Genomic DNA, 27,958 nt, shown 5'->3' with positions numbered 1-27,958 from the left:
CCTAATCATTATAAAATGATCCATCTGGGTTTTTATTCTACAGAGGGGACTTTCTGTGCTATGAAAAGACACAAAGCATGTGACACAGGGATATTTTAGTATGAGAACATAACAAATGCTCTGTCTTACAGCTTCCTAGATTCTTGATCTTCCCTTAAACCTTAAACACAGCAGCATATAAAGCTTACTTATGGAAACTGTAAGTTGCTGACACAACTGTCCTGTTCTTTATTTAGGGTAAGATTGTGCCTATTGGCATAGCCTTGAGCGAGAGGCAGTGTGTGAACTGCATCCGTGTAATGCCAGCCTGGGGAAGTATGGTGACTCAGATATTCCTCTGAATCACATTTTCTCTTCTGCTTCTTCCTTGCTCAGAGGGAATAGTAATTTACTTCTGGAAATTAGTATCTCTCTGCAGTGGCGCAGCTGTTCTGGCCAAGAAGTCTGGAAAAAGACTTTAATCTCCTCCCATTCCCCCATCCCTCTCTATCTTCCTTCTGCCCACCTGTTTCAAAGAAGATATAGCTAGGTAAATAGTCTGGTTTACTCCTACACACTCGGGCCTAACATTTGGGTAGTTTGCATAGGGCTCTATCGCAGGGTTCCTCCATTCTCTCTTACAGACTAAACCTTACAGAGATGACTCCGGATGTGATACAGCAGCCTAAACAAAATAAATAACATTTTATTTTGGCTCAGTCATTCATGTAAAACAGGAGTGACAATTTGGAAATTGTTTACCAATCCATGGATTTATTTTTTCTTTAGAAATAGATTTATATTTAGCAAATCGATTCAGTCCTAATGCAGTCTGAACACTGTCTATCAACATCTCGAGCTGTATCCCCTCCCTGACTCTTGCCAGTTTGAGTGGAAGCTTCTTGACATTTTTACTCAGTGACATCAACCCACAGAGGTTTATTCTGCCACTTCTGAATACGATTAGCACATCACACGTGGAAGTGAATGGGCATGTTAGACCCGATACAATTGTAGGAAGGATGGCAGGATAACTGGGTGCCAGTTATCAGCACTGATAAAGCTATAGCTGCACTGAAAAAAAATATATTTTTCTATTTTAATATGTCAACGCAAAACTTCTCCAGTTCAAGTCTAAATATGATATACTGTTGCATCCAAGTTCATTGTGATTTAGTGCCGCAGTATCAATCACCTCGCCATGTGGGTGAGCATTGGTAAATAAAACACACACATGCTGTTCTTTAAAGTTCTGATTTACTTAACACAATTATATAGTAGCCAATAATATTTCATACACAATTTCTGAATTGCAGATGCAAAATGTGGTAAAGAGCAAACCAAAAAGCACTTCTTTTCCACTTTGGAGGGGGCACAGGGGGATCAGGTTCAGCATCCTTTACCAGGGGGATACCGCTGGAGCAGTGCGCTCCCTGTTTTCATCTGTTATCATTGTTGTATGGGCTATGATCTTCTATACTGTTTTGTTTTCTCCTTTGAATTTTCACCATAAATAGCAACTTTTACTTGTTTGTATGGTGTTGTGTTTTGTTTGTTTGTTTGTTTTTTTCTGCGGGGGTGTCCAAGTTGCACTCTTCTAGTGGCCAGGAACCGACCATTGGCAAGATGTTCTTACTCCCGTGGGGTTCCCTGTGTTACCTGAGACATCTGTTGTCATCCTCTGCTTTTACTCTCAAGGACCCCTCCTACTATGCAGACCTCATTATGAGGGTCTTATATATATATATATATTTTTATATATATATATATATATATATATATAATATAGACCCTATCACCGACTGAGCACTTACTCTAACAAAACTCTGCAATGTTGCTGTTGACCACAGCTGGTGCTGTCATTGCCAAGGTCGATTTCGTACTCTTAATGCAGGGGGGGAATCTGCTGCATTTGCACATACATCAGTCTAGACCTCAACATTGTGTCTTACGCTGAATAGTGATTGAAGTTTTTATGTTTTGTACAGATGAGGAAGGATAATGTTTGTTTTACTAAAATAAGAAGAGGAAGCATAAAAACATGGAGAAGCCTTTTGTTAAGAGGTACAGGAGGCCTGGAGGGATTAAAAGCCCCTACAGTAAAAATGCCCTGCTTAGTGTCTCCAGTATATCTGAAGCTCGATAACCATTCGAAGAATAAACTGAATGCTACAGTAAATTGTAATGCACTTTCTACTTTGTTTGCCAAATATACCTGATCCAAATGCTGTTTCAGCAGTGCTACATTTTTCTACTTAACTGTGTTACGTATTTTTTTCTCAGTTTGAGGTCATTACCCTAACGGGGAATCAGAAGGAACAGAGAATGTTCTGTATTGTATTAAGAGAGTTGTTATGAAAATCTGTGTGCTGATGGCAGGTATTTTTTATAGAGTATGCTGTGGTACAGTTACCCACAAGAGGTTTGCATGAAGCATCGTACCGTATAATATGAGTGCACTACTACTAAGACATCTCCTTCAGTCCTGCAGCCTGGTTAAAACAGTTTAAGTGTGCTGGTCTTATTGTTTTCCCCTGGGCTTGCTCTAGATTATAGCTTTCCTAAAGGGAACTGCCTTTTAAAATATAATAACCTTTGGAGGGGTTACTAGCTCAGGAAGCCAAATGACTGGCACCCTGTCTTAAGGCATCACCTATTAACAACCTAGAAGGAGGCACATACTTTTTGGGAAATTGCACTGATGTTACTGTTTACTTTGTGTTCCCTGTTGGCACCTAGGTTTCTATCAGTCAATTCTTGCCTGTAGTTTCCCTCATGTATTTATGTGCATGATTGCTCCTTTCTAATATCAATACTTTACCTGGTCTCTATTCATTTTTGTCTTCTGAATTTTGAACTCACTCCACTTTGTCAAAATCCTTTTGGATTCTGACCTTGTCTGGCAAAATAGTTTTGATCCCTAGAGAGGTATGAATGCACTTCTTCTGCACTTGTGTAAATCATTGTTGAAAATATAATATAGACCCAGGCTTGGACCTGCACTGAAGATGTCCTCCAAGTTTGGTGATTCCAAGTTTGATGACCAACAATTGATAATGGCAGGAATGCTTTGTTTTCTTACTATTACCAAGATGTTTTATAGAAATTTGCAGTAGTAATGCCAACCGTATTAAAGTCATCATTATATCATATTTGCTGATCAGCAGGCAATTGAATTGGCTTTACTATGCTTGGCAAATTCTTACTAGATATTTAAAGATTGTCTTTTATTATTCTTTTAACATGTTTGTTTGATACTATTTGCAATAATTTGACTTTCCAAGTTAGATTAATATGTGTTGAATTGCCTCAAGTATTTCTTTATCCCAGTAGAGAAAGGCGCTGTGGTTGCTCTTCTGCTACTTCCTCCATGTGTTCTTGAAGGTGAAGTCTCTGTTGAGAGACTGCTCTGGCTAGTTAGAAAAGTTCTCTACAATGATCCAGTCTCCGAAATATATGTCCGCCTTCAGCTTTTTCTGCTTTTCTGGTCTGCTGTTTGGTAGCTAATTTTAATTAATGCTTTCTATGTATGAAAACTGAAGCAAGGTGTTGAATACTTTAGCCATCTCTCTGTTATCGTCCATATTTTTGTCTCCTCCCCAATTAAATAATGCTCTCTTCCTTTCTTTTGCTTTCCCATTACTACTTAATGTATTTATAGACTATTTCCTCACTGTCTTTTATGTCTCTAGCTAATTGAAACACATTTTGCACACCAGCCTTTTGATTTTTATCCATATGGAACAGGTGAGCTATCCATTATGCCTGTCATTAATCATGTGCTCTTGTTTCCACTTGTATAATGATCTTTTTTTTCTTTCTTTCTTTTTTTTTTCTTTTTTTGTATTTTCAGGTCATTAAAAACTTTCAGGTCATGCAGTTAGAATATTCTCTTCATATTTTTCCTTCCTACACTTCAAAAGGGGTCTGCTTTTGTGTATTCAACATAATTTCTCTCAGTATGTTCTGGCTCTCATGTGCTCATTTATCCTTTAGATTATCTTCCTAAGAGATCTTAATGTGGTGTTTTTCTTCTTTCTCTCTTAATAAACCTGTTTTTTAACTCAGAACAAGAACTTCATTATTTTTTTCATATAGTAAACTTCATCATTTTGTCATGACCCCATTGTAGCCCTGGACTGTCAGTTGATTCCCCTGTTAAAAGCAAATCTAATATAGTTCCTCCCCAGTATTTTTTACCACCTCTTGTAACTCACTGAACTTTTGCAACGAATACTTGATGAGCTGTGAGTCCTAAAAAAAAAAAAAAGTCTCGCAAGCCCATTGCCACTTCTTGGCAATGACTTTGTTTGCTTTTGCTGTATAAACACAGAGACATCCAACAGGTTATTAGTTCTTCCTGAATTTCAGACTGAGTGTTCTAGATATGCAATTCAACACCTCCTTGCCTGTGCTGGCTAAAAAATCAATTTATTTCTATGTCTTTTTGATACCTACGGTGCTTATAGATGCTTTTATGTTTTCCTTACTATTACCCTAATATCTGGCTTTTATGGGAATATTCAGATAAATTCTGTTATTCTAACTTTTATTCCTCTTATTGCCTTATTACATTGTCTGATTTCTAGATTTGTATTTTATGATTAAATCTCTGTTTTGAAAGGCTTCTTGCAACCATTTCCTCTCATCATACCAAAGCAGCACAACCTCACCCAGGTGCCCAGCATCCCAACTTAAAACTCTCTTTGCTTCCCCTCAGGTACTATTAGTTACCCCTGTGGTCCTTATGGTGGGTCATGAGATTCCATTTCCAAAGGCTTATAAACTCTCGAAGTTGTGAAGATTTTTAGGTTTTGTAGGAGCCGCTAGTTAGCAAGGGAAGGGAGAATGACCCAAATTGGGTCAGACTGCCAGAAGGACTTCTCTCTGAGCGCAGAAGTCAGCCCGCGGCACAGTGCTGGCACGCAGCTGGGCAGCAGCTGGGCAGAGGCCTGGATCTGCTTTAAGGAAAAAAGTGAATGTAAAGAAACTGCAATTACTACCCAGGGAGAACCTGGAATACAGTAAGGGGTATGTAAGGACTCAGGACATAGTCAGAAACAAAACCAACAAAAAAGTTTTTTTTTGCCCCTGTGTATGGAACATGTTTCAATCCTCATGGATTTCCTCCGACGCGTTTTTAGGTGAAGGGGAATTATTTATTTAGCTTCCTTTTTCCACAGTGAATCATCCTAGTCTATCAGGAAAGCAATCATCACAAACTTTAGACTTTAACTGTGATAAAAATACCATTTTTTTCCTTGCTTTTCTTTCAAACTTTATCTGAAAATTATTTCTATTGTTCTGACTCGGCACTGATAAAATATCACTCTTATTCTCACAGAACTAACATCATCTGCAAATTATCTCTTTTGTTCTGATGTCTTTTCCATATAATGTTCACTGACTTCACTTATGACAAGCAATCTTTGTGTCACTCATTTGGGTAAAGAATGTAGTATGTGTATATCACAGCTCCAGAGCTGTTATTGTGCAGATCCCAAATGAAATTTTCTACTGTCCTCTAGTGTGCTGTGTTCACAAAAATAAAAACAATTAGCCAAATAAATGTTTCTTGTCTAATCAAGCATATTTGACTTAAAATTCAGCTCATCCTATACATGTAATTTTGGCAAATTTCAGTCATTTGTAGTCATAGAAAACCTGGTTTTAGACTACTGGTTACCTGCTGCCATAAGATGAAGTACTCGTGACCCCATCTAAACCAGACAAATAAGAAGGTGGGAGCCAGTGGTGTTGATTCATAACGTTTTGACACTGCTGTGGTTATGAATAATACCTTTGTCCCTGCTGTCTCACCTGCTGGCCTTGGCAGCCTTGCCATCTGCATCTCTGCTCTCTTGTGGCCTGCAAAGCCCCTGTGTTTTTGGCCTTTGTGTCGATCAGCTCAGAAATACTAGAATTAGAGGACTGAAAAAGACCAAAACGTAAATGTGCCATCCAAGCAACTTGACACAGCATGGAACATCACTCTGACTTTAAGTCTTTCCCTTTTAGCTCTTAAAATAAAGAGAATTGCAGTCAGAAGCACTTCCTAGACACCGCCATAGTTGCTTTCTCTTAACCCTTTACAGACTGCTTTACCTCTTTGTTTCTAAACAAGAATCAGCGTGGTTAAATCCCTCTTAATTTTCTGCAAAGCTGTAGGTGTTCAAGTAATTTTCCTTGATTTCTTTGCAAACTGTTTGGACAAATTCCTCTGTTGTATGTAAGAATTGCTGAAATGTATTACTGAAGTAGAAAAAAAGAAAAAAGTTAGGGCATATATATATTTTTCCCTAAACAATGTTGCTTTTTTAATATTTATGGTTATATAGAAATCATTTTTTTTTTTTACCTTTTCTTTGCTATCTCAGTGTGTTGCAGATGAGCACAATGGCTCAATATACTATTGATTTTTCAACAAACAGAATTGGTTTTGATATCTATACAAATGCAGTTTCTCCCATCTATATTTTCCCCAAATTTTTGCCTAGGAACTTCTTACGATGTATGGTAAAAAGTGTAGTAAAAACATAGGTGATATACTGTGATTGCAATATCTAAATATTGTTGTCAGCTTTTATGTTGAAAGATTAATGTATATTTACACAGAACACTTGTACCATCAGCATCATGGTGTATTCCTCTGTAGACTATATATTAAAAAGAGAAAAACCACACACAGCTTTGAAGTCTCTGTAATATACTGAGTAAATGTGTTAGGATTTTTTTAATATATATTCCATTGTCTTTATAACCGAAACTACTGAGATCTGACTTAAAATGATCTAAGCTAGCTTTCTGTACAGTAGCAACAAAAAAAGTATCTCAGTTTTAAGGGTGGTTTGTGAGACATATGTTGGGATGCTCTGAGGAATGTTCACTTCCCAGTAACATGAAGTGCCATTTGCTATCTCGGTGGGAATTGCCAGATATTGAATGTCAAGCCTGTCACCGGTTCCTTTGTACATTTTGGACCTTAGGATAGTGTCATATGGGGGAGGAATGAAAGTGAGAGAATGGCAGGAAAAATGCACTAACAGGAGGGAAAATACATGTCTCTAGAGATGCTGCTATATTTTTAATTGCAGCTGTTAAAAGCACTTGTCTGGAATGATGGTTTGGCATGCTGCCTTGCGCCAAGGAAGGCTGGTTATGCCACGTCCCCGCCAACCTGAGAGTGGCAGCGGTGGCTGCCAGCACAGCCTGTGCTCCTCGTGCCCGTGGGGCTTGGGTGACTTGGTCGTGCTGCACAGCTCCTTGCCACCTCTGCCACCTTTTGTGTATGCGTGGCACCCTAACCCTGCCTCAAGGACGCCATCGCCCATAGGGTCACTGACAGCCACCATCTTGCTCTCAATAGGCAGTGAAGGAAGGATAATTGCATGTGCTCTACGTCAGATAAAGGAGAAGAGAGGTCATATTAGAGTGGGAATATTTTAAATAGATAGAATTGTTTGTCCAACATTGCTCTGCTAACCCAGAGGAATCTGAGCTAAATCATACGAAACTTAAACAGTAGTGCCTATCCATTTTCTCACAAACCTTATATAATTTAATGGCCTTTCTATATGCCATTTTAACAAAAAATCAATATCAAAATTCCTGTTTTATGAATGCCTACTTTATTCCTCAGCTACTACAATTTAATATATTAGTATGGCCTCGGTTGATTTGTAACAGTATTGTTTTAGCTTTATAATGACAGATTAAACAAATAAATTTAATAAGATTACTCTTTTGGTGCAATTTTCCAGCAAACAGGATTGTGGAGCTAATTTTCTAAAAAAACGTATGCTGCTAGCCAGCACATCAGTTTTCTTTTTGCCCCTTTGGAAAAGGAAAAATGCCACTAAAGACACAGGCAATGAAGATAGAGAGACCTAACCTGTACTCAGGGAGCAAGAAGCCCTTGTGCAAATTCGTTAATTATCATTAAAATAATTATTAATCATTATTATTTTCCTTCCCTGGGCAACGATAAGTGCAGAAAATATTTATTTCTAACACCTTTGACTGTGCTTTTGAGATTAGAAATGAGTAAACACCACTGTTATCAGGAAGCTGAAGGAGGAGTTTTACTTTCCAGTATTCCCCTTAAGACACTGTCACGCCTGTCCTGTACAGGGTTCAGCGAAATACCATTTACTGGCAGAGTCTTTCAGTTCCGTATGAAAATGTGTGTTAGGACGCTGTGACCCATACCCACGTGCTCGTCACATTTGTATCCCCCAATGGCCACTTGTTCACATTCAGAAAAACCATGGTCCTTTCTCTAACTACTTGTTGAACAATAGACTGTCAACGTGAAAAAATAAACTCGCTTGATAATAGTACCCCCAGGGATAAAGCAATGGAAGCACTTAGAAGAACCTGTGAGCTCAAGGCATTATTACATGATTAGATTATAAATGCACCAGAGTTTTGTAAAAAAATACCCAAGACTTTCAAGCACAGTGCTCTTTTCTCCAATTTCATACAGAAAGGAAAATGCAGCTGCTTTGTGGGGGGAACCTCTGTATTAAGCCTGGCTGGCTGGCTGCTGGGCTGGTAGGCAGCATGGCAGCATTGAATGACCAGCAGAAAAGTTATACTGATTACCCAGACGAAGGGTCAAAGGGAGACATAACAGATTTCAGTAGCCTTTCATAGTTTATTTTTTGATTAAAATGGCATACTTCTGATTCCTTCTTCTCATTTTCTACCTAAATATATATACATATTTACAAAAATAACAGCGTTGCAATAAAAATAGTAATAAAAATATTGATAGCATTGAGAAACCTTGTTGGATGGTAAAAACATGAATTTGCCTTAATAATATTTAACATAGTGCAGGTTTCATAGTGCCTGTGGTAGACTCCTTTATTAAAAGTTGATTTTTGTTAAGAAGATCTATGATGTTTATTGCACATTTCATGACTGAGGAGAGAATTTCCTGCCAAATCAAAAATTGCCAAATGTGTTGAATACTGTTGAATGTGACATAATGAAAGGAATCATTTCCACATCAAGGTGGATCAGCCACACTAACAGGGTTGTGCTGTGTTGGAATGCTTTTCTCTGCAACAGGCACTGAACTGCACAAACTTGTGCAGTTTAACACCTTTTATGAAGTCCTTCCTTGTATCTGTGCTCTTTTTATGGATCAGGTTTCCAGGACTAGGCTCTCTCCCATGATATACATAGTCCTGTGTTTTCATAGGAGCTAGACGGCATCACAAGAGTTACCCAGTGGTTGGGAAACTTGCTTGTCAAGGTGGTAGGAGGTCTGAGAAGTGGGAGCAGCACAACAGACTTTGACCAAACTAAATCATACAGTAACAAAGAATATTTCCTTTCTCTTTGATAAGCCAAAGTTAAACATTTCAGCTTAAACAGGAGAGCTTTGATCTACAAAATGGGTTGGCGTTTTGGTTTTTCTCCAGTTGGGCACAAAAGCAATTGATGAAATGTTGAACTTCACCATCAGGTAGAAATTCTGAGCCCTGTTAACTAACCTGCCCTGGACGTGATGCTAAGTACAGCAGGTGTTAGTGAATTAGAATATCACTTTAAAGCTAGTCTTAATTTATACAATAACTATGCTATTCCCAAATAAAAATGACAACGTAATTAATTCTATGCAAGTATATGAACCTAGGAGCATCCTGGGGATGAAGTCTCTTTGAGGCAGTTTCACTCCCATTGCTCCAGTGAAGTACTAATCAGACGGCTGACAATAACAGAAGCAAAGTGCCACTTTACTCAGTACAGGTAAATTTGTGGTTGCATTGTTATATGCAGATAAGACTGAATGCTTCCCACCTACCTGGTAGAAAAGAGGAAGCAGGTTAAAGAGCAAGAAAGAAACAGTTTGCGTACAAAAATGTACAGTAAAGGTCTAGTTCTCTCCCGTAGATGTGGGTTGAAAGCACTCCCAAGGACAGTCAAGCTCTAGGAAAATGTTCTGAAGAACAGTAACTTAGAGATTCTCTGTTTTGTTAAGGTTCTTTACTGTGATTTTTCAATATTGATTAAAAAGTACTTGGATATCACCAACTCCGTGCAAGCTTAAGGGACACAATTAAGGGAAACATTTATAAATGTGTTCTGTTCTGCGATCAGACCTGCTATATATCAGTCACTATATTAAATTTCTTCTGCTGAATACCTTGGCTCTGACTTCTAGTAATTTACTAGTTCAAAATTAGGTTTATGCTGAACACTCCAATGCCACATGAACAAAGTCACTGTAATTGGAAAGTAAGCAAGTGGTTTGATTGATGCAGGAACTAATGATAGCATCTAATGGATTCGTGACCTACGTTCCCGTGTTATGGTAGCCCAGTCCTCTCTCCTCCAGTTCCTTATAAATAACTTTCCCCTCATCCCAAGTAGTATCTTCACTTCCTCTGTAACATCTGCTAAGCCTCCCTGTTCACAATACGCTTGGCTCTCTCCCATGTCCCCTAAATCCCAGCTGCTGGGGAAGAAGCAGCTTGTATAATAGCTGATTTCAACATAATACTTGTGCTGATTGGGAGACCGAACAAATCTGATAGTTGCTGAGTTTGTACGTCTGCCTTTACAATGACGGGGTCTTAATTTGGGTCTGTTTCCTCTGCCCAGATGCTAACTAACATTGTCAGATTTTTTAGCAACTTGTTTTCAAGGCACCAAGCTCCCTGTTGAAATGCAGGACAGTGGGCGCAGGTTGGGGGGAATACTGCATAGAAGAGTCTCAGAGACCTGCCAAAGGGCGAGGGTCATGGATTTAATTTCCTTGTCAAAGCAAAATTAAAAGTAGAATGAAGTGGGAGCAAGGGAGTAGTCTGCATGTGTGCGTTCCTGTTCTCGAGTGGACTCCTGATTAATGGCCTCCATACTGCCCCAGAGCCTCCCCAGCAACTCCATTCCTCCCAGCCCACCTGGAGCTACCCACTCCCCTCTCTGACCCTGAAAATGACTCCCCCTACCCACACCCAGTCACCTATCCCCTCTCCCATAGTGTCCCCTCTCCCTCCAAAACCCTGCCCCAGCCTTGGTCCAAACCCCGGCCTCCAGTCCAACACTGACCCTCCCACTCTGCGGTCTCCCTCTTTCCGCTTCTCCCGCAGGGTGCTCCCAAGCTGAGAGTTCCATACCCACCTCTTCTTACCCCAACCAGGTCCAACTGATGCCAATATGTCCGAAATAACCCCTTGCCCTCACGTTCTGGGGGTGTTCCCAACAAGCAGCCTCATGGGCTTGTTGGCTGCCGCGGCAGCTGACTGTGTCCCTTTCCTGGGGCTCCTTGCTTGCTAACACATGCCGACGTCGTAAGAGATCCTTGCAAGCACAAGACCTATTCACAGCAGAAATCTGCACTGGAGTAGAAGTGTGCACTTGAGCTTATAGGGCTACTGTGGTGATCAAGAAAGTGGAGAGCTTACTTTACAAGAGAAAAATGTAATGTCTTGACAAGTCTTACACAGCAAGAGGAAGGCCAAGAAGGGATATGATTGCTCTCTATAGATACATCAAGGAGGTAAACAGCAGGAAGAAAGAAGAGTGATACAGCCTAAATGATATTGCTGCAATAGAATAAACCGGCCGTGAATAAATGGAGGTTGATGGTTTTAACCATCCAAGACCGAGGCTCTGAAACTACATTGTAAGAGCAGTGGGAACAAAAATAACATTAACTGGGTCTCAGGTGGAATTTGTCAAGTCATGAATGAGGCTGGGAGAGGCTCGTTCTCCGTAGCCCTGGGAGCCTGCAACGCAGGGAGTACCAGCAGCACGCCAGATTTTCATCCCTATTGCACTGCCTCGCCACACAGCCCCACGCCTGCAAGGCCAGGTGGAGCATTCTAGATGGTTCTTACTTAATAAGTGCCTTGAACACTAATAATATCGCTTTACTTTGTGGTGTATCCATCTATTAATGTAACCTGCTATCATCTCTGCCGCCTTTTTTTTTTTTTTTTCCCAGCAGCTGTGAAATGATTTGACGGTTTTAATTATTTTTCATAATAACCCCCAAATTCCTCTCTTGATTAGCTTGCTAGATGAGATTTCCACTTAGTACATATTCTCTAACTTGGTGTTTGGTTTCCCTGCTAATTATCTCACATTTTTTCTGTGTTAAGCTGCATTTGCCATCTGCTCATCCAGTCACAAAAAAATAATGGAAAACCTTTTGGATCCAATTGCATTCTCCTAATTACTGGCTCTGTCTCCAGTTGTGTTATTACCCACAGATTGGAAGATCTTGGGCCAAATAATTGATAAAAAACAGTGAGATTCCTTTGATTTTTGGCTGAGCCATGGTGACACATACCGAGATCCTGATCTTTCACTTCCTACTGTTGTATATTTTAAGTTCCCCGTCTTTCAGAAAAAAATAAACATCTGAGTCATGCTTCTCTCAATTTTCACGTACGGTATTGGTGCTGTGTTTCCCACACTTAGACCAAGCTCCTACTGTGAATGAGTATTTCATTTATCTGTACTCTGAGTGTACTCTCTCCAGGGAATTCATAGGAAGTTAGTAGTACTTCCGCAGAGCCTCATTGTTTCAGTAAGCATGAACTCTTTAATGCAGAACATTCATTTGTAGCTATGCATATGTGAACTTCTGCAGATGTTTTACAATGCCGATGCTTTCAGCATTTAAAACAACAACAACACACTTAATTTTCATCTATATCTTTTCTTTTTTCCCTGGATCTATTGATTGTTTTTCAGCCTTTCAGTGTTTCTGTATATGATTTTGGTGTAATTGTTTTAAGCCTTCAGCTGTGGTTCGGTGGTGCTTGTTACCTCTCGGTACTTGCTCTCTTACTTGATGACAAATATGTTCATTTTGCAAGTTGATCTCTTCCATCCTAGATTCTTGTTACCTAGCTTTTTACCACAAAGCTCATTCTTGTTCTTTGTTCCTGTCTGTATACTTGCTGATCTTTTGCTAAATTTTACATGGGAGAATCTGTTTCTTTCACAATAGACTCTCTTATTTCCAAATCAGATAAATTGAATTTGGAGTTATTACTGTAAAGAGATCTCCTATACAAACTATATAGAGCAGTTTCTTCCCACCGTGAAAAAATGTTTCATATAAGTGTAACCCTTGCAAGTCATTAGTTTGGGCAGAGTGACTGAAAAATCATGACAAGGACTTAAAATCATTGTGAATCCAGGTTTATTGCAACATTTGATCTTGAACATCAGCAATGATAATATTTTTTTCTGAAGGTCTTCTTAAAAGCAGAGCCTAGGCTTCCAGTTAGTTAGACAAGCAAGCCAAAGAACAGTTTAAAAATGCCTGGATTTCCTCAGAGTTACCAGTCCTTTTGTATTCCTAATTATTGTTTCAACAGCAAGATGTCACTGCTCTCGATGTTTCCACTTAACAAAAAGAAATACCAGTTGAATGGTAATTGTAAACATCAATGTCTGCAACATGAGGCAATGCTAATTTAGGAATTTACCTGAAGCTTCATGTGAGAGATTATTTCCTCTCCCCTTTCCAATGCAATTTAACTTTTTCACGTGTGTATTTCTCCATTCCATTTTTTAATGTGTTTATGCCACAACTTGATATTATATTAGCATAATCAGAATGTGTTCTCTCTCAATCGACAAAGGTAAGGAGGAGGGAATGGATATTCCTTCATTTCCTTCACATTTGGTTTTGCTATATGGACATTCAAGGATCTCCTAATCTGGGTCAATTTCAAAGTAGACAGATTTATAAAATACATAAAGGAGTACTTAGTTCTGATGAAATCAGTGTTAATAAATCGTGTTTAAAATTCAGTGTATTTAGCTGTTTTCTTCTGTAGGTTTGGCGTTCCCTGCGTGTATGTGAAAGCATGTAGTTTCACATCCAGAGTTTTATCTTGTTTTTATAAAAATCAACAACAACAAAAAAAACCATTTAATTAATTAATTTTTGCTATGGGACCAGACGGAACCAAAATCCCAAAGTTAGTGAAAATTTTGTGAGCCTTCAGAGCATGGAGAGATCAAAAATATATGTGAAGCTATGTTTTATGAATAATCTCCAAGGAAAAATTCAGATACCTCCAGGTAGTTTAGCTGCTAAGTGAATTTTTGTTATATTGTTATTTATATCATAGAACAAGGCAGGACAATTTATACCATAATACTTCACTTAAGCCAAAGCATTTCTAAGTCTAATGGATAGATTCGTGTTATTACTAGCTCATCATACAATTAGATCATGAAGATTATATGGTTATTAAAGGGGCCTGAGATTTTAATGAAGAGCTATGTATATTGGGAAACTTGTTTACATTTGGACTCCATCTTAGCCAGTGTTATGCTTTACTGTTTTTCAACCAAATCTGAGGCTCAATTGTTTCTTGAAGACAAATGGTACTTGTCTAAGTACATCACCCAATGATTGAAAGATTTTAAATAGGAATACTTAGATAAATAGTGCTGAAAAATAGCCATGGTAAATCATGTTCCTTTTATTTATTTTTTTTTTTTTCCCAAGGATGAAGTATTAAATCTGGCAGACAGCTAATTTCACACCTGTGTGTGTCTGTTTTCTCTTGATTAGTAATTCAGCAGTGTTTCTGTGATTAAGAGAATTTAGCATTACAAACTAGTAGTTTGTGACATTTATTTATGAGTAACTTGTGTATAATTATTTATCATTTTACTGTTGAAAGCTGGATCTTAACTTTTTCACTGTCTCTTGCAAGTAATTCATTATTATATCTTTGGTGATAAGAATCCCCTTAGTTTCAAATTTTCAGTCATTTACCCCTTAGTTACATCTTGTAAATAATTTGGTGGAGGCCAGTAACGCCATGGAAATCACATAACTTTTGGGTTTATCATCTCTAAATGCATGCCTGGTCCTGCAGATATCCTCACTTAAGAGGCTATTGAGGGGTCAGTTTGCAGAGAATAGTATCGCTATCTAAAAGAAAAGCTGCATTAAAAACAACTTTTTTGTGACTGAAACAAATTTTCTCCCATTTAAATATTCAGACAGAAAAGAAAACTGAGGGTGGCAGTTTCTTGGCATAGTCTGTGAACTGGATCATGTATCTTATAAGAGAAACTGCTCAGTTAATCTGTAATTTTTTATTTTTTCTGTAGACTTGCTTCCAGTGTCTAGTATGGAAGTAGAGAAAAGTTTTTATTATTCTAAGATTAAAAGAGGTGTTCTCAGTTACAATAGAAATTTTATTTAATGATTTTGGGGAAAAAAAGTAGAGATAAACTGATTTTGTTGCAAACTCAGTTGACTAATCTGAGAATTTACAAGCACTTAATATGGACTAGTGTCTTTTAATAGTATTAAAAGTGATGTGTAATCGTACAACTTCATTTTATATTTGACACAACAAAATGTTTTATTTCCAAAACGCAATAACATTCAGATGGGGCTAGCAACAGTATCCTACCCCTAGGCTGTGCTTGTCAGTGAAAGTTTGTTCCAATTACGATAATACCAATGATTTGTACTTAATTAGGTGAGTATTTATACATTAATTTGAGCTTGAGAGTTTTATGAATGTATTAATAACAATGTCTAAAATACTTACAAGGTTTATACCGAGGTTCTAATTTCAATGATGTTTAATAGTCGGACAAAAGCATCCCATAGGAGTTTTGGGTGTTTGCATTTCATGTTCCCCAAAGTTTCTAATCAACACATGATGCATGATGCTTAGCAGTTACGACTATGGCATAGTGCATATTAACAAGTCACACAATTTTTATTTAGACCTTCGGGCTCCTTTTGATGAATGTGCTCTGTATATAGACTTCTAACGCTGCAGATCTGGACTACCTTGTAGCTAACTATCAAAGAAATCACCAGACCATGACAAAAAACGCTAAGAATGTGAAGGTCAGATCAGTGACAGCAAATACTGGTTGCTGCAGGAAAGTAAAAGGTGAGGTTGGCTGGAAAGACGTATCCGTTATTGTCTACATGATGTATTGAAGAAAGAAAAAGAACTATTCACATAGTTAAAGAGAAATAATAACTTTAAATCTGTTGTTTCAACCTTGCTTTTGGCTATTTAAGGCTAAACTTATGAGTGTTTCTGAAAAAAAAGACTGTCTAGTTCCTGAATTCAAGGTCTCAGTTGTAGCTTCATGAAATATTTTTGGACTCTCAACTCCTCAATTTTAAATCTTTTTGTCAAAGAACCTATTTCCAGTTCTTATTAATGTTCATTTAGTTGCAACTGGAATTTTGGCTTGTTTTCACTTATGAATGATGAGGAATGTTCGCTGTGGAAAACTTCATGCATAAAAAATTTCCAGATGTGCCCAATTTCACAATCTGTTCCAGCACAGGGGTTCTGGACAGGGGACAGGTGTGGAGCCTCACTGCACCAGAACAAGTTATAAGCTTGGAGCTAAAGTTAGTAGTTGTTTTGTGGAAAATGACAAGCTTTTTTTTTCTTTTTTTTTTTTTCTGTTTAACCCACTGGAAAGTTTATGTTACTCTGAAGAAATCTTTAGTTTCTATTGTAAAAGTCAAAATTAAGCACTCTTGTTACTTTGAGCTTAGTCTGAGTTCTGCAGTGAGCTCTCTGTGCTTTTGTAATGGTTATGGTAGTGATCGTTTATAAATCCAGTAAAATGGAAATGTTTGGACTCATCTACGGAGCAGACTCTTGAGAATGTTCAAGAGAAAAGGAGAAGCATATTTTAGTCAGTTCATTCTTAAATTTTTTTCCATACTATGTTTATTAACACTTATTAGTTTGGTGGCAAAAGCTATACAGATTTTTGTTTGCTTGTTAATTAAGTTTAATGTTTCACACTAAATTTGTGTTTCTCGTGTATTTGCTCAATCCCACCAGAAGATAACATCTCTAATGGAGAGCAGAGATTATATGGAAGCTCTTCTAATGAGTATGCAGATTTTATTAGTGGTGCCATTAGATGCCAAAAGACATTATAGTCTGGTCAAGACAGAAATCCTTACAGAGGATAGCTCTGGCCTCATATAAACAGGCTTTGTTTCCACCCAGCCTGTACTGAAGAAGGAATCCGTAATGGATTCTTTCTTAGGACAGTATAAATGGCTGCTTATATGACAGGTCAGACGTTGAGCTATGGTCTATAGCTGTTGGGACACATTGCCTGGCTCATTAGGGTAACTGCTGTAACCTCCTCAAGTAATCACTTAGCATGTGAGGTGATTTGGGCCTGGACCAATTCAGAGCTTTAGTTGTATATCACAGTCCTTCCATGTTTAAGTGCCCTTTTATTACAATCTCAGCAGTGTGTCTTTACAGCTAGCAGGTTGAAGGAGGTGATTATTCCCCTCTTTTCAGCACTTGAGATGCTGCAATTGGAGTAGAGCCCAGTTCTAACCCCTGCCCAGCTCCTGCGCCAGTAGAAGACGTAGCCAAACTGGAGTGTGTCCAGAATACAGCCACCAGGATGGGTCGGGTACTGGAGCTCATGGTGCACAAGGAGACGCTGAAGAGACCTGAGTTTGTTCAACCTGAAGAAGAGGAAGCTAAGAGGAGAGCAGAGCTAATTGCTGTCTTCAGCTGCTTAATGGGTCAATACAGAGAAGGTGGATCCAGACAACAGATGGAGCCAGACAAACAGGGAGAGAGAAAGGATGAGAGGGAAGGGACAGATGTTGCAGCAAGGGAAATTTCAATTAGACATGAGGAAAAAAATCTTCAGGGTGAGGGTGCTCAAACACCGCAACAGTTGACCATTGAGATTGTTGATTCTCCTTCCTGGTGAATTTTCAGGGCTGGACAAAGCCCTGAGCAACCTCATGTTACTTTGAAATTGGCAATGCTCTGTCTTGAGGGGTAGACTCAAGAGATCTCTTCCAACCTGTGTTGTTCGAAGTCCATGTACATTGATGATTTTACATGAAGGATATCATTCCACAGTCTTGGCGAGGAGGCTTTCTCTTGTTCAGATGTGGATACACCTTGAACTTCATCTCCTTTCATTTTGAATTCATTTTTACCACTCTAATGGTTACATCATGCACTTTCACACTTCTTGTACACCCTTGGTATTTCAAATGACCTCCTTAAATCCATTTGTCAGCTCTCCACCCCATTTAAATCCTTTTGAAATCTGATTCCAATATGAGAGATAAGAAAAGAAAGGGGAGATAAAATCAATTTAACCTTCAGAGTACCAGAGTATCAGACTATGTGATCTAGTCTATAACTGTTCTGTCCCATCCTATATTTTTTGCCATTTGTCTATCTGTTCTTTGTTATATCATGCTCAGCTTGGATTTGTACCATTTTTACTTGTTCTTATGAGGCTGTGAAATTATTGATGAAATCTTTTAATGTAAGCTAAGTAAAAGAAGAGAGAAAAGACAGAGAGGGATGAATGGTGATAGATAGCCTAGCAATTATTTGCATTAGTATGCTGTTGAGGTTTGACCCCATGTCCACTGAATTCCGATGAGACTTGTATTGGCTTCAGAAGGGTTTGGAGCAAGCCTGTGGCACAAAATGCCTTCAGTTTGGTGTTTCATAGCACTCTCAGGTATCTATGGTCTCACAATCTTTTATCATCAGTCTTCCTCTACTTGGTGCTTTTCATAAAGATGCAACAGCGTGATTAGGGGTTGGTGAGTTTTTTTTCCCTCAGTTGTGAGGAAGATGACTCACTATAACCACAGAATGTCAAATACTAGAAAATGAATAGAAAAATGAGAAAAGCATGTAGATTTGCTCTTTATAAGCACACCTGATTTTTTATTTTTTTTTTTTTTTGGATTCATTCAAGGATATTTGAACTCTCCACTTCAATAGTGTGCATTTGAAATGTGTGTCAGAAATGTGCTAACGCACATCCATTTTATTACTGTTTATGGCTGCTAGTCTGAAAAGAAAGTATTTGTGTTCAAATCATCAAGAGAGAAAACATTAGATTTTTTTTTGAGTGGTTTGTATTTTGTTTTTTATTGCTTCAGTTACTTTTGTTTTCCTATGAAAATATTTGATGGCCTGGTCTCATCATTCTTTTCTGAAATATCTTTTGGCTTGGTTAATGCACATGTAATGTGTAAACTCCATATGGAGAAGGATCTGATGTGCAAGTGCTGTGAATAAGTTCTGGCATTGCTTTGAGCATGAACCTTATATTTTTATCTGGGGAAAATAATGGGCTCTTAGTACTTGCTTTATATATTTGGTTGGATGTCAGTTCATTTGCTCAAAACAATACAAAATTAGCTGCCAGGTTGGTTGATTTTCTTCTGCTTTAAGCTCATTCTATTTTAATAATGGCTATTCTATATTCTATTTTTATTTAAAGTTCTTTCAGTCTCTTCCTCTCCCAGGGCTACTTATTCCCCTTGCTCTGTCTTTCCCAATATAGCCCAACTGCTAGTCTTTCCCAGGCAGTGTTTTTTTTGGTTTGTTTGTTTTCGTTTTTGGTTTGTTGTTGTTGTTTTGTTTGTTTGTTTGTTTTTCTATTGTATTTTTTCTGTTCTCCAAAATGCAGAAATAGTGATACCCAAAGAGTGCCAGTGGCACTCTTAGAAATATTAAAAATATGCAAGAGTGTAACTATTCTGCTCTACCTGGCAGCTGAAGGGTTCCAGTATTGTACTGTTTTCAGTGTCAGGAACTTAAAACTTTGATTGGCAAAGTTGTAAAGAGTCCAGAGGAGAACAGCAGAGATGAGAGGATAATCAGAAACCGTGACTGGGGAGGAAAAATTGGATGAACAAGATTTAGAACAGAAAAAACAAGACCTGAATAAAATAAAGAGTATCTGGAGAATCTGGAATAGATTTATGTATTTATTTATTTATTTATTTATTTGGTAAGTGCATTAGAGATTTTATTTTCCATCTGCATAGTTGAAAACAGTGTCTGCTTGGGATGTGTGTGTGTGTGCATATATATATGTATATATGATTTGATTTTAACATTAAAAACTCCCCATCTGGAAAGTAACAGAGATGATTTACCTGAAGAGGGTTGTATTTCATGTCATCAGAGATTTTGGGGAATATTTTAGAAAAAAAAATCTGTAGGGAAAGCTCTAGTGTACTCTGCAGAAGGTTAGACTAGATGGTTTTTGTAGGTATCTCTCAACACCTTACCTACATGGATGACTGAACACAGAGTGGGAGATGTCCAGAGGATTTGCTCTGGTTTCAGTGTCAAGCAAGAGGATAACTGTGAATGAGAGGTTCTTGGCAGACATGAGAAAATATATCCTATAGGTCTGTCACATCAATATTTCACCTGATGGTATTGTGCAACAGTGAGATATCAACAGGAGAAACAGACACAGATAAGGCAAAAGGTACAGGGGAAAAAAATAGACATGTAAAGAGAGAATGAAAAACATTGCTCATAATACAGTCGGCATTTATTGCCACTATTATAGCCATGTTTAGATACAAATATTGGACTAAAATCTTGAAAATGATTAGAAGTCCCACAGCATAACCTTAACTTATGCCTTGCTTTTCAGCTGCCCTAAACCTCAATATAATGCATGGCTACTCTATGTCTCTTTAGGTGTTGTGGAGTTTCCTTTCACTGGCATCAGTAAAATGATGTGAAGAGACATTGATGGAATATGCCAAAAACTGTTGCACTTCTTGCCGTTGGAACCAGTGAAATGAAAACCTAAACCATTATCAGCTAAACCTCCTTACTGAAACTCGATCCATTTTTTCACTGCTTTTTTTTTTTTAATTATTACTATTAGCTTGCATAAATGAAAAAGGAAAACAAAACAAAGCAAAAACCTAAGGATTGTTTTCGATGAGTCCAACCAAATTATTCGTGTAGTTAAAATTTAAAATAATATAGAGAAGGGTGGCTGCAAAGGGCCTCTGAGAGACAGAAAAGACTGTTAACAGCAATGAAGTGGGGATACAAGCTGGATGTATGGTATTGTTCAGGAGGCAGTCAGAAGGGCTGACCGCATCGATTTCCAGAATGCCGTGCTGAGGTTATCCCTAACTCTGCTCCTCACCTTGCATATGATTTCTTGTTTTACTGTCACTTCTGTACATCTTGGTCAAAACTCATCCAAGATAGACTCTTAATCTGGGTAGACCCTGCTGAGAGTATACTGTATTTTAAAGTGTAGTTAACTAAGAAATACAATCCACTGTCTCCTTTAAACTGATTTTGAATATTACTAATACTGTTTTGTCTTAGTCTTATTACATTACATAGCTTGCACAGGTATTTTGAATTGTAATTTATTCATAATGGCTATTCCGTGTCTTTCATTTGACCCATATATTGTATTCTTTATCATAGCCCTTTATAGTGAATTGTATTGTATTTGCATCAACCATACCAAAAAAAGCTATTCACAAAGCAAGGAAGGGTGCACATGTTTAGCAGAATAATTTATCTTCACTCTAATTTAAAATTGGATACTGAACTCACCTATTTAGAGAAAGAATGTCAGCTTTTACATGTCTGGGCTTATGAACTTTAGTTTTACTTATTACTTAGGTTAGACAAGAAAAACTATCAAAATAAAATAAATTTCATATTATTTGGGGAAAAGAAAGAGCTTGTGTCTTCATGATAAATTTGTTTCTTCAAAAGATCCTTCTTATGACCTATTTTGTCAGCAAGTTCTTATATCTGGGGAAATTATTTCTGCTGGCTAGCCAATTTCAAAATGATAGAGTGAGATTAATAATATAAATACAGGTTTTCCTTGTTCTATTGATTTATTGGGTCCCAAATCTCCAAACACTCGCCCGTCTTAGTCATTTTACTTTTGAGAACAATGACAGTTTCTCACATGTATGAGTGTTTGCAAGAGTGAACATCTTTAAGTGAAGCTGATTAGCAATGTATTAAAAAGAGAGAATACCTCCTGTGAATATATCATCATAATACTTCAGATGAATCAGATGTGTAGAGGCATAATCCATTAATAGGAAATGGCAGAAAGAGATGTTTAATAAATATTCTTGTCTGAAATGTTGGAATGGGACATGTCACTGTTTCTATTCCATTACAATGTGCCGTAGCTTAAGCATTTTCACTTTAGACTTCATTTCATCCAGCATGGTCATACAACAGCTGTATGCCTGAGACTGAGATTTCACGATTCCCTGCAGCTGCTCTGTGGTCTGGTGGCTCCTGAGAAGAGCAGCGTTGATCTGCCTATGTTTGGCCACGTGCTCCCTCCCTCTCTTGTGCCGTACATTAGCACTGCTATGATAGACGGCTGACTTGGGTCAGGGGACTGTTCTCACTAAGACTTGATTTTCTTCCTTTTTTAATTTATTTCTGAAGGAAGCAGGTTGCATATGGGCCAACGTCGTTCTCCCATTGCAAATAGTTGAATAGTGCGGTGTGCCACAATGAGTATGATCAGTAGATTGAGGAGATGGTTCTTTCCTTCTGCTTGGTGCAGGTGAGGTGCACCTGGAATGTGTCCTCAGTGTTTGGAGCTCCTTGCTTCAAGAAACATGGGGAGAAGTTGGAGGGGGTCCAGCAAAGGGCCCTCTGGTCAGGGTACTTGGCCTACAAGGAAAATAACTGAGGGAGCTGGGCTAATTTATTCCAGTGGAGGTCCAATAGCAGCCTACAACTCTTTGAAGGAGAATTGCAGAGGTGGTGGATCCAAAGTCTTTTTGGCAGTACCGGGTGATATAACAAGGAAGAAAGGCCACAAACTGCATATTGAAAGGTTCAAGTAGCACAGCAGGAGGTTGATGCAGCATTAATGTAGGCTGCCCACTGAGGTTGCCACTCCATCCTTGGTGGCTTTCAAGACTTGTCTGTCAGAGCCCTGGCTAAGCTGAACTTGTGGTGACAGCAGCCTGTTTCAGTGGGAGGCTGAGGTCTTTCAAGACCTCCAGATATCACTTCCAGTGAAAATTTCTGTCTTGCTATAAATGTTATTGTGAAGACAGAGCTTACATCTAAGACCTGTAACAACATAAAAAAAAATAAAGGAGTGGGTACTTATAAAAAGTGATTTAATTCATGCTAACATAGGTGTCCACAGCAGGTTAGGTGTTTCTTCCCTCTAATTAGAAAAGTCTATAAGGGCTACTTTAGATTTGGAGCATTAATGCTGAGCTACCCATCCTTAGCTTAGGTGCATCTCAGGCTGAGTAATGTCACTTCAGCTGATGGAGCGGTAACTTTTTCCACTGTTGTCATGTCCTTGATTGCTGCCATCCCATCTCAGAAATTTAACTGAGATTTAAAATAAATTTCCAAATTAATACAGGAATTTAGTATTGACCTATCTTCCAGAGAGATCATTTCTATCAAGATGCAGCAACTTCCTTCCAGAGAATGTCAGTTGAAATAAGTTTCAAGACACATCTTTTTTACAGGATTTTAAAGATTTATGTATTTATGTGTAATGTAAATGTACAAATATCTGAGTGTGATATGCAAGTTTTGTATGATTTTTGGGTTAGAAACGTTGGACATAAAATCTTTCAACAATTACCATAGAATAGACTTAATTATTTCCCACATTAAGTACAAATATGTCTTTTAACTGGCATTCATAGTAACAAAACCAGTGTGGTCTTGATTTTTTTTTTTTTCCTCATCCTATGGTGTAGCTATAATCGCTGAGATTTTCAACACAGGCACATGCACACACGGGCTCCGTGGGAAGCAATGCTCCGTACATCCTCCCTGTCATGTTGTTCACGTGCCTAGCACAGGGAGTTGTGTTTCTGTTTGGCGCTCGATTGTATGTGTCAAGCACAACAAAATGGGTATCTAGTCCTCCCCCACAGCAGCAGACTATGGGGAGAGGGGAATTTGTAAGCACAGGATTACTGGTGAATCATCCACGTCCACAAAGTCTGCTTCTTACCAGCGCTGCTGTCAGCTTGCAATGATTCCCTGCCTCTGGAAGGATACAGTGATGAAGTAAAACAAAATCCCCACATGAACTTTCTCCAAGCATGTATATGAGGTAAGAGAAGAAACACCTGGCCTGCCCGCCAACACAGGACCTTAAACAAACACCTGAAAGAAAGCCAAAAAAAGCAGCTGCCCGTCAGGGATAAATGCTGAGAGCTAGCTTTTGGACAACTTTCTGGCACCAGTCTTATCTGTAAGCCTTATTTCGCGGTCAGACTATCTGTCCTGCTCCAGACTGCAGTAGTTCTGTGGCAGTGTATTAAGGGACTTGAGAGCATCCAGAGGACAGCAAAGCTGGTAATGGTGCTGGGAGGCATGTCCTGTGAGGAGAGGCTGAGGACCCTGGGGTTGCCCAGTCTGGAGAAGAGGAGGCCGAGAGGCGGCCTCGCTGCTCCCTGCAGCTCCCTGAGGAGGGGACGCACAGAGGGAGGTGCCGGTCTCTGCTCCCTGGTCACCAAGGGCAGGACGCGAGGGAACGGCACAGAGCTGTGCCAGGGGAGGGTCAGACTGGGCGTTAGGAAAAGTTTCCTTACACTGAGGGTGGTCAAACACTGGAACAGGCTTCCTAGAGAGGTGGCTGATGCCCCAGGCCTGTCAGTGTTCAAGAGGCATTTGGACAGGGCCCTCATGAATATGCTTTACCTTATGGTTAGCTCTGAAGAGGTCAGGCGGTTGGACTTGATGATCTCTGTAGGTCCCTTCCAACTGCACTATTCTATTCAAGTATTGGCACTAAGGTATGTTGGTGGGAAAAGAGGGAAGCTAATAATTTGTGCTGTTGAATGGGGACCTTTGGAAAATGGCATTGAGGGCTGCAAAAAATGTCAAGCAGACTCTTTGGACTGTAGCAAGCCACTGAAGTGGTTGTTAGCAGGACATAGAGGATCAGCAAAAAGCCAGGAGTTCAGAAACCAAGTCGCAGTTTGTTCTTCCTTATCAATCAGGATAATAAAGTGCACACAGACAGGCAGCCCCTCTCAGTGAAACCTCAGAAAGTCTTTGAATTAAAAGTGAAAAAAATCTTCTGAGCTGCTTCCTCTGCATCACTTTGGATTGTGGCAAGTGCATTTTTCATTCAGCCGTGGAAAAAACTGTCCTGTGATATCTGTGACTAAATTTTTTATGCTTTTCGTTGGTGGGTTTTCAGAGCTTGCCACTGGAGTGTTGTTTGCAGTTTGTCAGTTCTGCTGGGGACACCAATGAGTCTATCAAAAGATCATTCAACTACATGCTTCACAGTGCTGACCTGCATCAAAATTAATTTCTCTTTTTTTTTTTTTTTTTTCAGGCATTTTATACTGTTTTAAAACTGTGATCCACCTAAGAGCAGTAGTAGAGTTGCCTGAATTAACATAACTTTTCTCATTCCTTTCCATCATGTATACTACAGTCTCTGACAGCATTGAAAAGCAACAACTAACATTTTTAAAATAGAGGGAAGATGTAGGGTCAAGGACCATTGCAACAATGGGTTATTTTGTGATAGCCTCTTATCTGTATGGAGGAAGTACTTCTAAATAACTGGCAGTGTTACAGAAGCACTGTAAAGGTCAATCAACTCAGTGTATGCATTTCATATTTTAGTTTCTGGTTTTTTTTTGTTTTGTTTTTTTGTTTTTCCTTAAAGACAAGATCACAGCTAAAGTCCAATCTTCTATTTAACATTTGATAGAACAAAAAATATTAACAGGAGTTAAGGGATTTGTATATAACCAGGAATGTTAAACTGTTTTTTGCACTGAATTTGTATAAAGATAGATGCACACATAAGTGTGTGTGCGTGTATATGTATTTTTTTCTTCAGCATACTTTTCGCTGTTAGTTGTCATTTTTCATCTGAGTCTTAAAATGGAGATTCCAAAGGTTTGTTATTGAAACATGTACTGAACTGTCTTGAACAAGTCTTTTTCTAGCACTATCAGAATTATCTGCCAACTTGGTTACAATCCCTGTGATTTCAGTTGATTCTGGTGTTTGGATTCTAAATAATAACTTTGTTCTTCAGCTTGATATCAACACCTGAAGAAGCTAAATCTCAAGCAAGGGGTGCTTTAAATAATTTCATGTCTGTGCAAATATTTGTACATTATGCCAAATAATTGACAACCAACTTCCAAATAGTGATGTATGAATAAAATAATACTTGTAAATTTGGAGACCCTGTGGTTATTAAGATGGAGTTGTATTTTCTTCATTTCTATACTTGAATACTTCGTATAACAGCACATTGACAATTTGACTTATTTCATTTGCTTGTGAGGACTTGGAAGTCTTTTATGACAAAGAAATGTAACAACTTTGTTTCTGTTATTGTCTGCTACCTCCAATGATAGAATATTAGGAGGCTTAAACTTTGAATGGCTGTTGTCACTTGTGTTGTACAGCCACAAATACAAAACAAGTCATGTGGAAGCAAAAACTCCTGCTACCTGAATTTGTTCGGTTGGAATCTGTGGAGATGATAGTTACACAAATATAACTAGAGACTTACATAGTTCTATTTAGAAAATTCTTCCAGCAGAAATTCTTCTTTGAAAGTTATATTGCAGCTGTTTAAAAAGAAAAAAAAAAAAAGGAAAAAAAAAACAGTTGCTGAAAATAGAAATACATTTTCCATGTTAAATTTGAGTTCCATAAGGTTTGTTTTATTTGAATGTAATTATGATTTCGTAACTCTAGACCACACAGACCTTAAAAACAAGAAATTTTTTCTCTTTTTCTTTGCAGAGTCACAGTGTACACTCTGTGGGGAGCCTGAAGGTGAGCATATTTTACTCTTCATATTTTTCAAAGCAACTAGTGATGAATGCTTGACTCAAATGATACGTGTGTACAATAGAATGGAAATGGTATCTGAATGATGAGAACCAATGAAAGACATTCTTCCTTATGTTAGATACCAAAAATGAATTGAATTAAGCTGAGTAAAGCACAGTACATGCTCCAGGCAGGAAATAACTTAAAGGGCAAATATTCCATTAGAGCAAAAACGGAAATATTTACTTCTTATTCTTTTGTGTGTTTGTCAAACTAATCTGGGGTAAGAGACAGTGTGAAGAGACATTTAAGGACACCACTTTGAGGATGGAAAACAAAGAGATTAGGTATAAAAGAGAAATGAGAAAATGTTTATATATTTGATATGGTTTACAGAGAACAGAGAGGCTAACACTTTTTAGCAGGTGAAGTTAATAAATATTGCTTCTGAAATAAGGATAATTAAGCAATAACTGTTATGCAGTGCAAATATATGCCCAAGTGAAGGTGTATGCTGTTTTTTTTTCCAAGTGACTAATTAAATGCCAAGGTGAGACCCACAATTTACCTAAATAAACATTGCAGTAATGAGATTATGATTTTCGAGGTAGGCCATCATCGAAGAAAATCTCTCTGTGTCTCTCTCTCTTTCTCTTTCTCTCTCTCACACATACACATATTGATGTTGTTTTAAAGAAAATGTCAAAAAAAAACTGACCTTAGTTTCAGATCAACCATCTGGAGTCTTTCTAAGAAAAGTAGTCTGGAATAGCAAAAGTAACTGCTGAAGCAAAGTATATTCTTCAAAAAAACATTATAGATTCTGAGCTGTTCCCAAAGAGATTCAGCTTTGTATCTTGAATAGTTTCTGAAACACAGTTTAAACTGTGTTTCTTTAAAAACACAGTTTTTCTAAACTGTAACTTTTTATAAATTTAGTAGGGAGAAGTTAGCAGGGGATGAAGTATAGAAGTGAAAGGCTTTGAGACCTTGCATCTCATGGAATATAACTCAGTAAATTAAACATCCATTATCATCTTCTCCTTTGTAACCTACTGAAAAAAATAATTGTTTTAGAATTGGTTTTGACTTTGCATTCCTTTTATAAACAGTCAATTCTTGATTAGTTCATGCTCGTTGTCTTTTATTCGATAAATTTATAATAGCACAGATACACATAAGTAAAGTTAAAATAAGACAGGTGTTTATTTGCCTTTCACGAGATATTTCTTCCATGATAGGGTGGTCTAACTTTAATGTTAGACACTGGATTAGTTCTGTTTTCTTGCATGCTATTCTTGCTTTCTAACAAAAATTTGTCTTTCTTTTCATTACTGCACTTTCATAACTATTCAGCATTGCAA

At 38.1% G+C, this 27,958-nt stretch overlaps 1 protein-coding gene across 1 annotated transcript in view; it reads left to right on the top strand.

Annotated features, from left to right (window-relative positions):
* The window catches only part of DLGAP2 (DLG associated protein 2), a 463,115-nt gene that overhangs the window by 195,151 nt on the left and 240,006 nt on the right, over window positions 1–27,958 (top strand). Inside the window, exon 3 of the mRNA XM_080588601.1 lies at window positions 26,565–26,597. Coding sequence (XP_080444727.1) covers window positions 26,565–26,597 — 33 coding nt within the window. The remainder of the gene's footprint in view (window positions 1–26,564; window positions 26,598–27,958) is intronic.

Source organism: Anser brachyrhynchus, assembly GCF_964034855.1.
Source record: "Anser brachyrhynchus genome assembly, chromosome: 3".
Classification (NCBI taxonomy): Eukaryota; Metazoa; Chordata; class Aves; order Anseriformes; family Anatidae; genus Anser; species Anser brachyrhynchus.
Note: the sequence above shows the minus strand (reverse complement) of the source record. Positions and strands in the feature narration are given on the sequence as shown.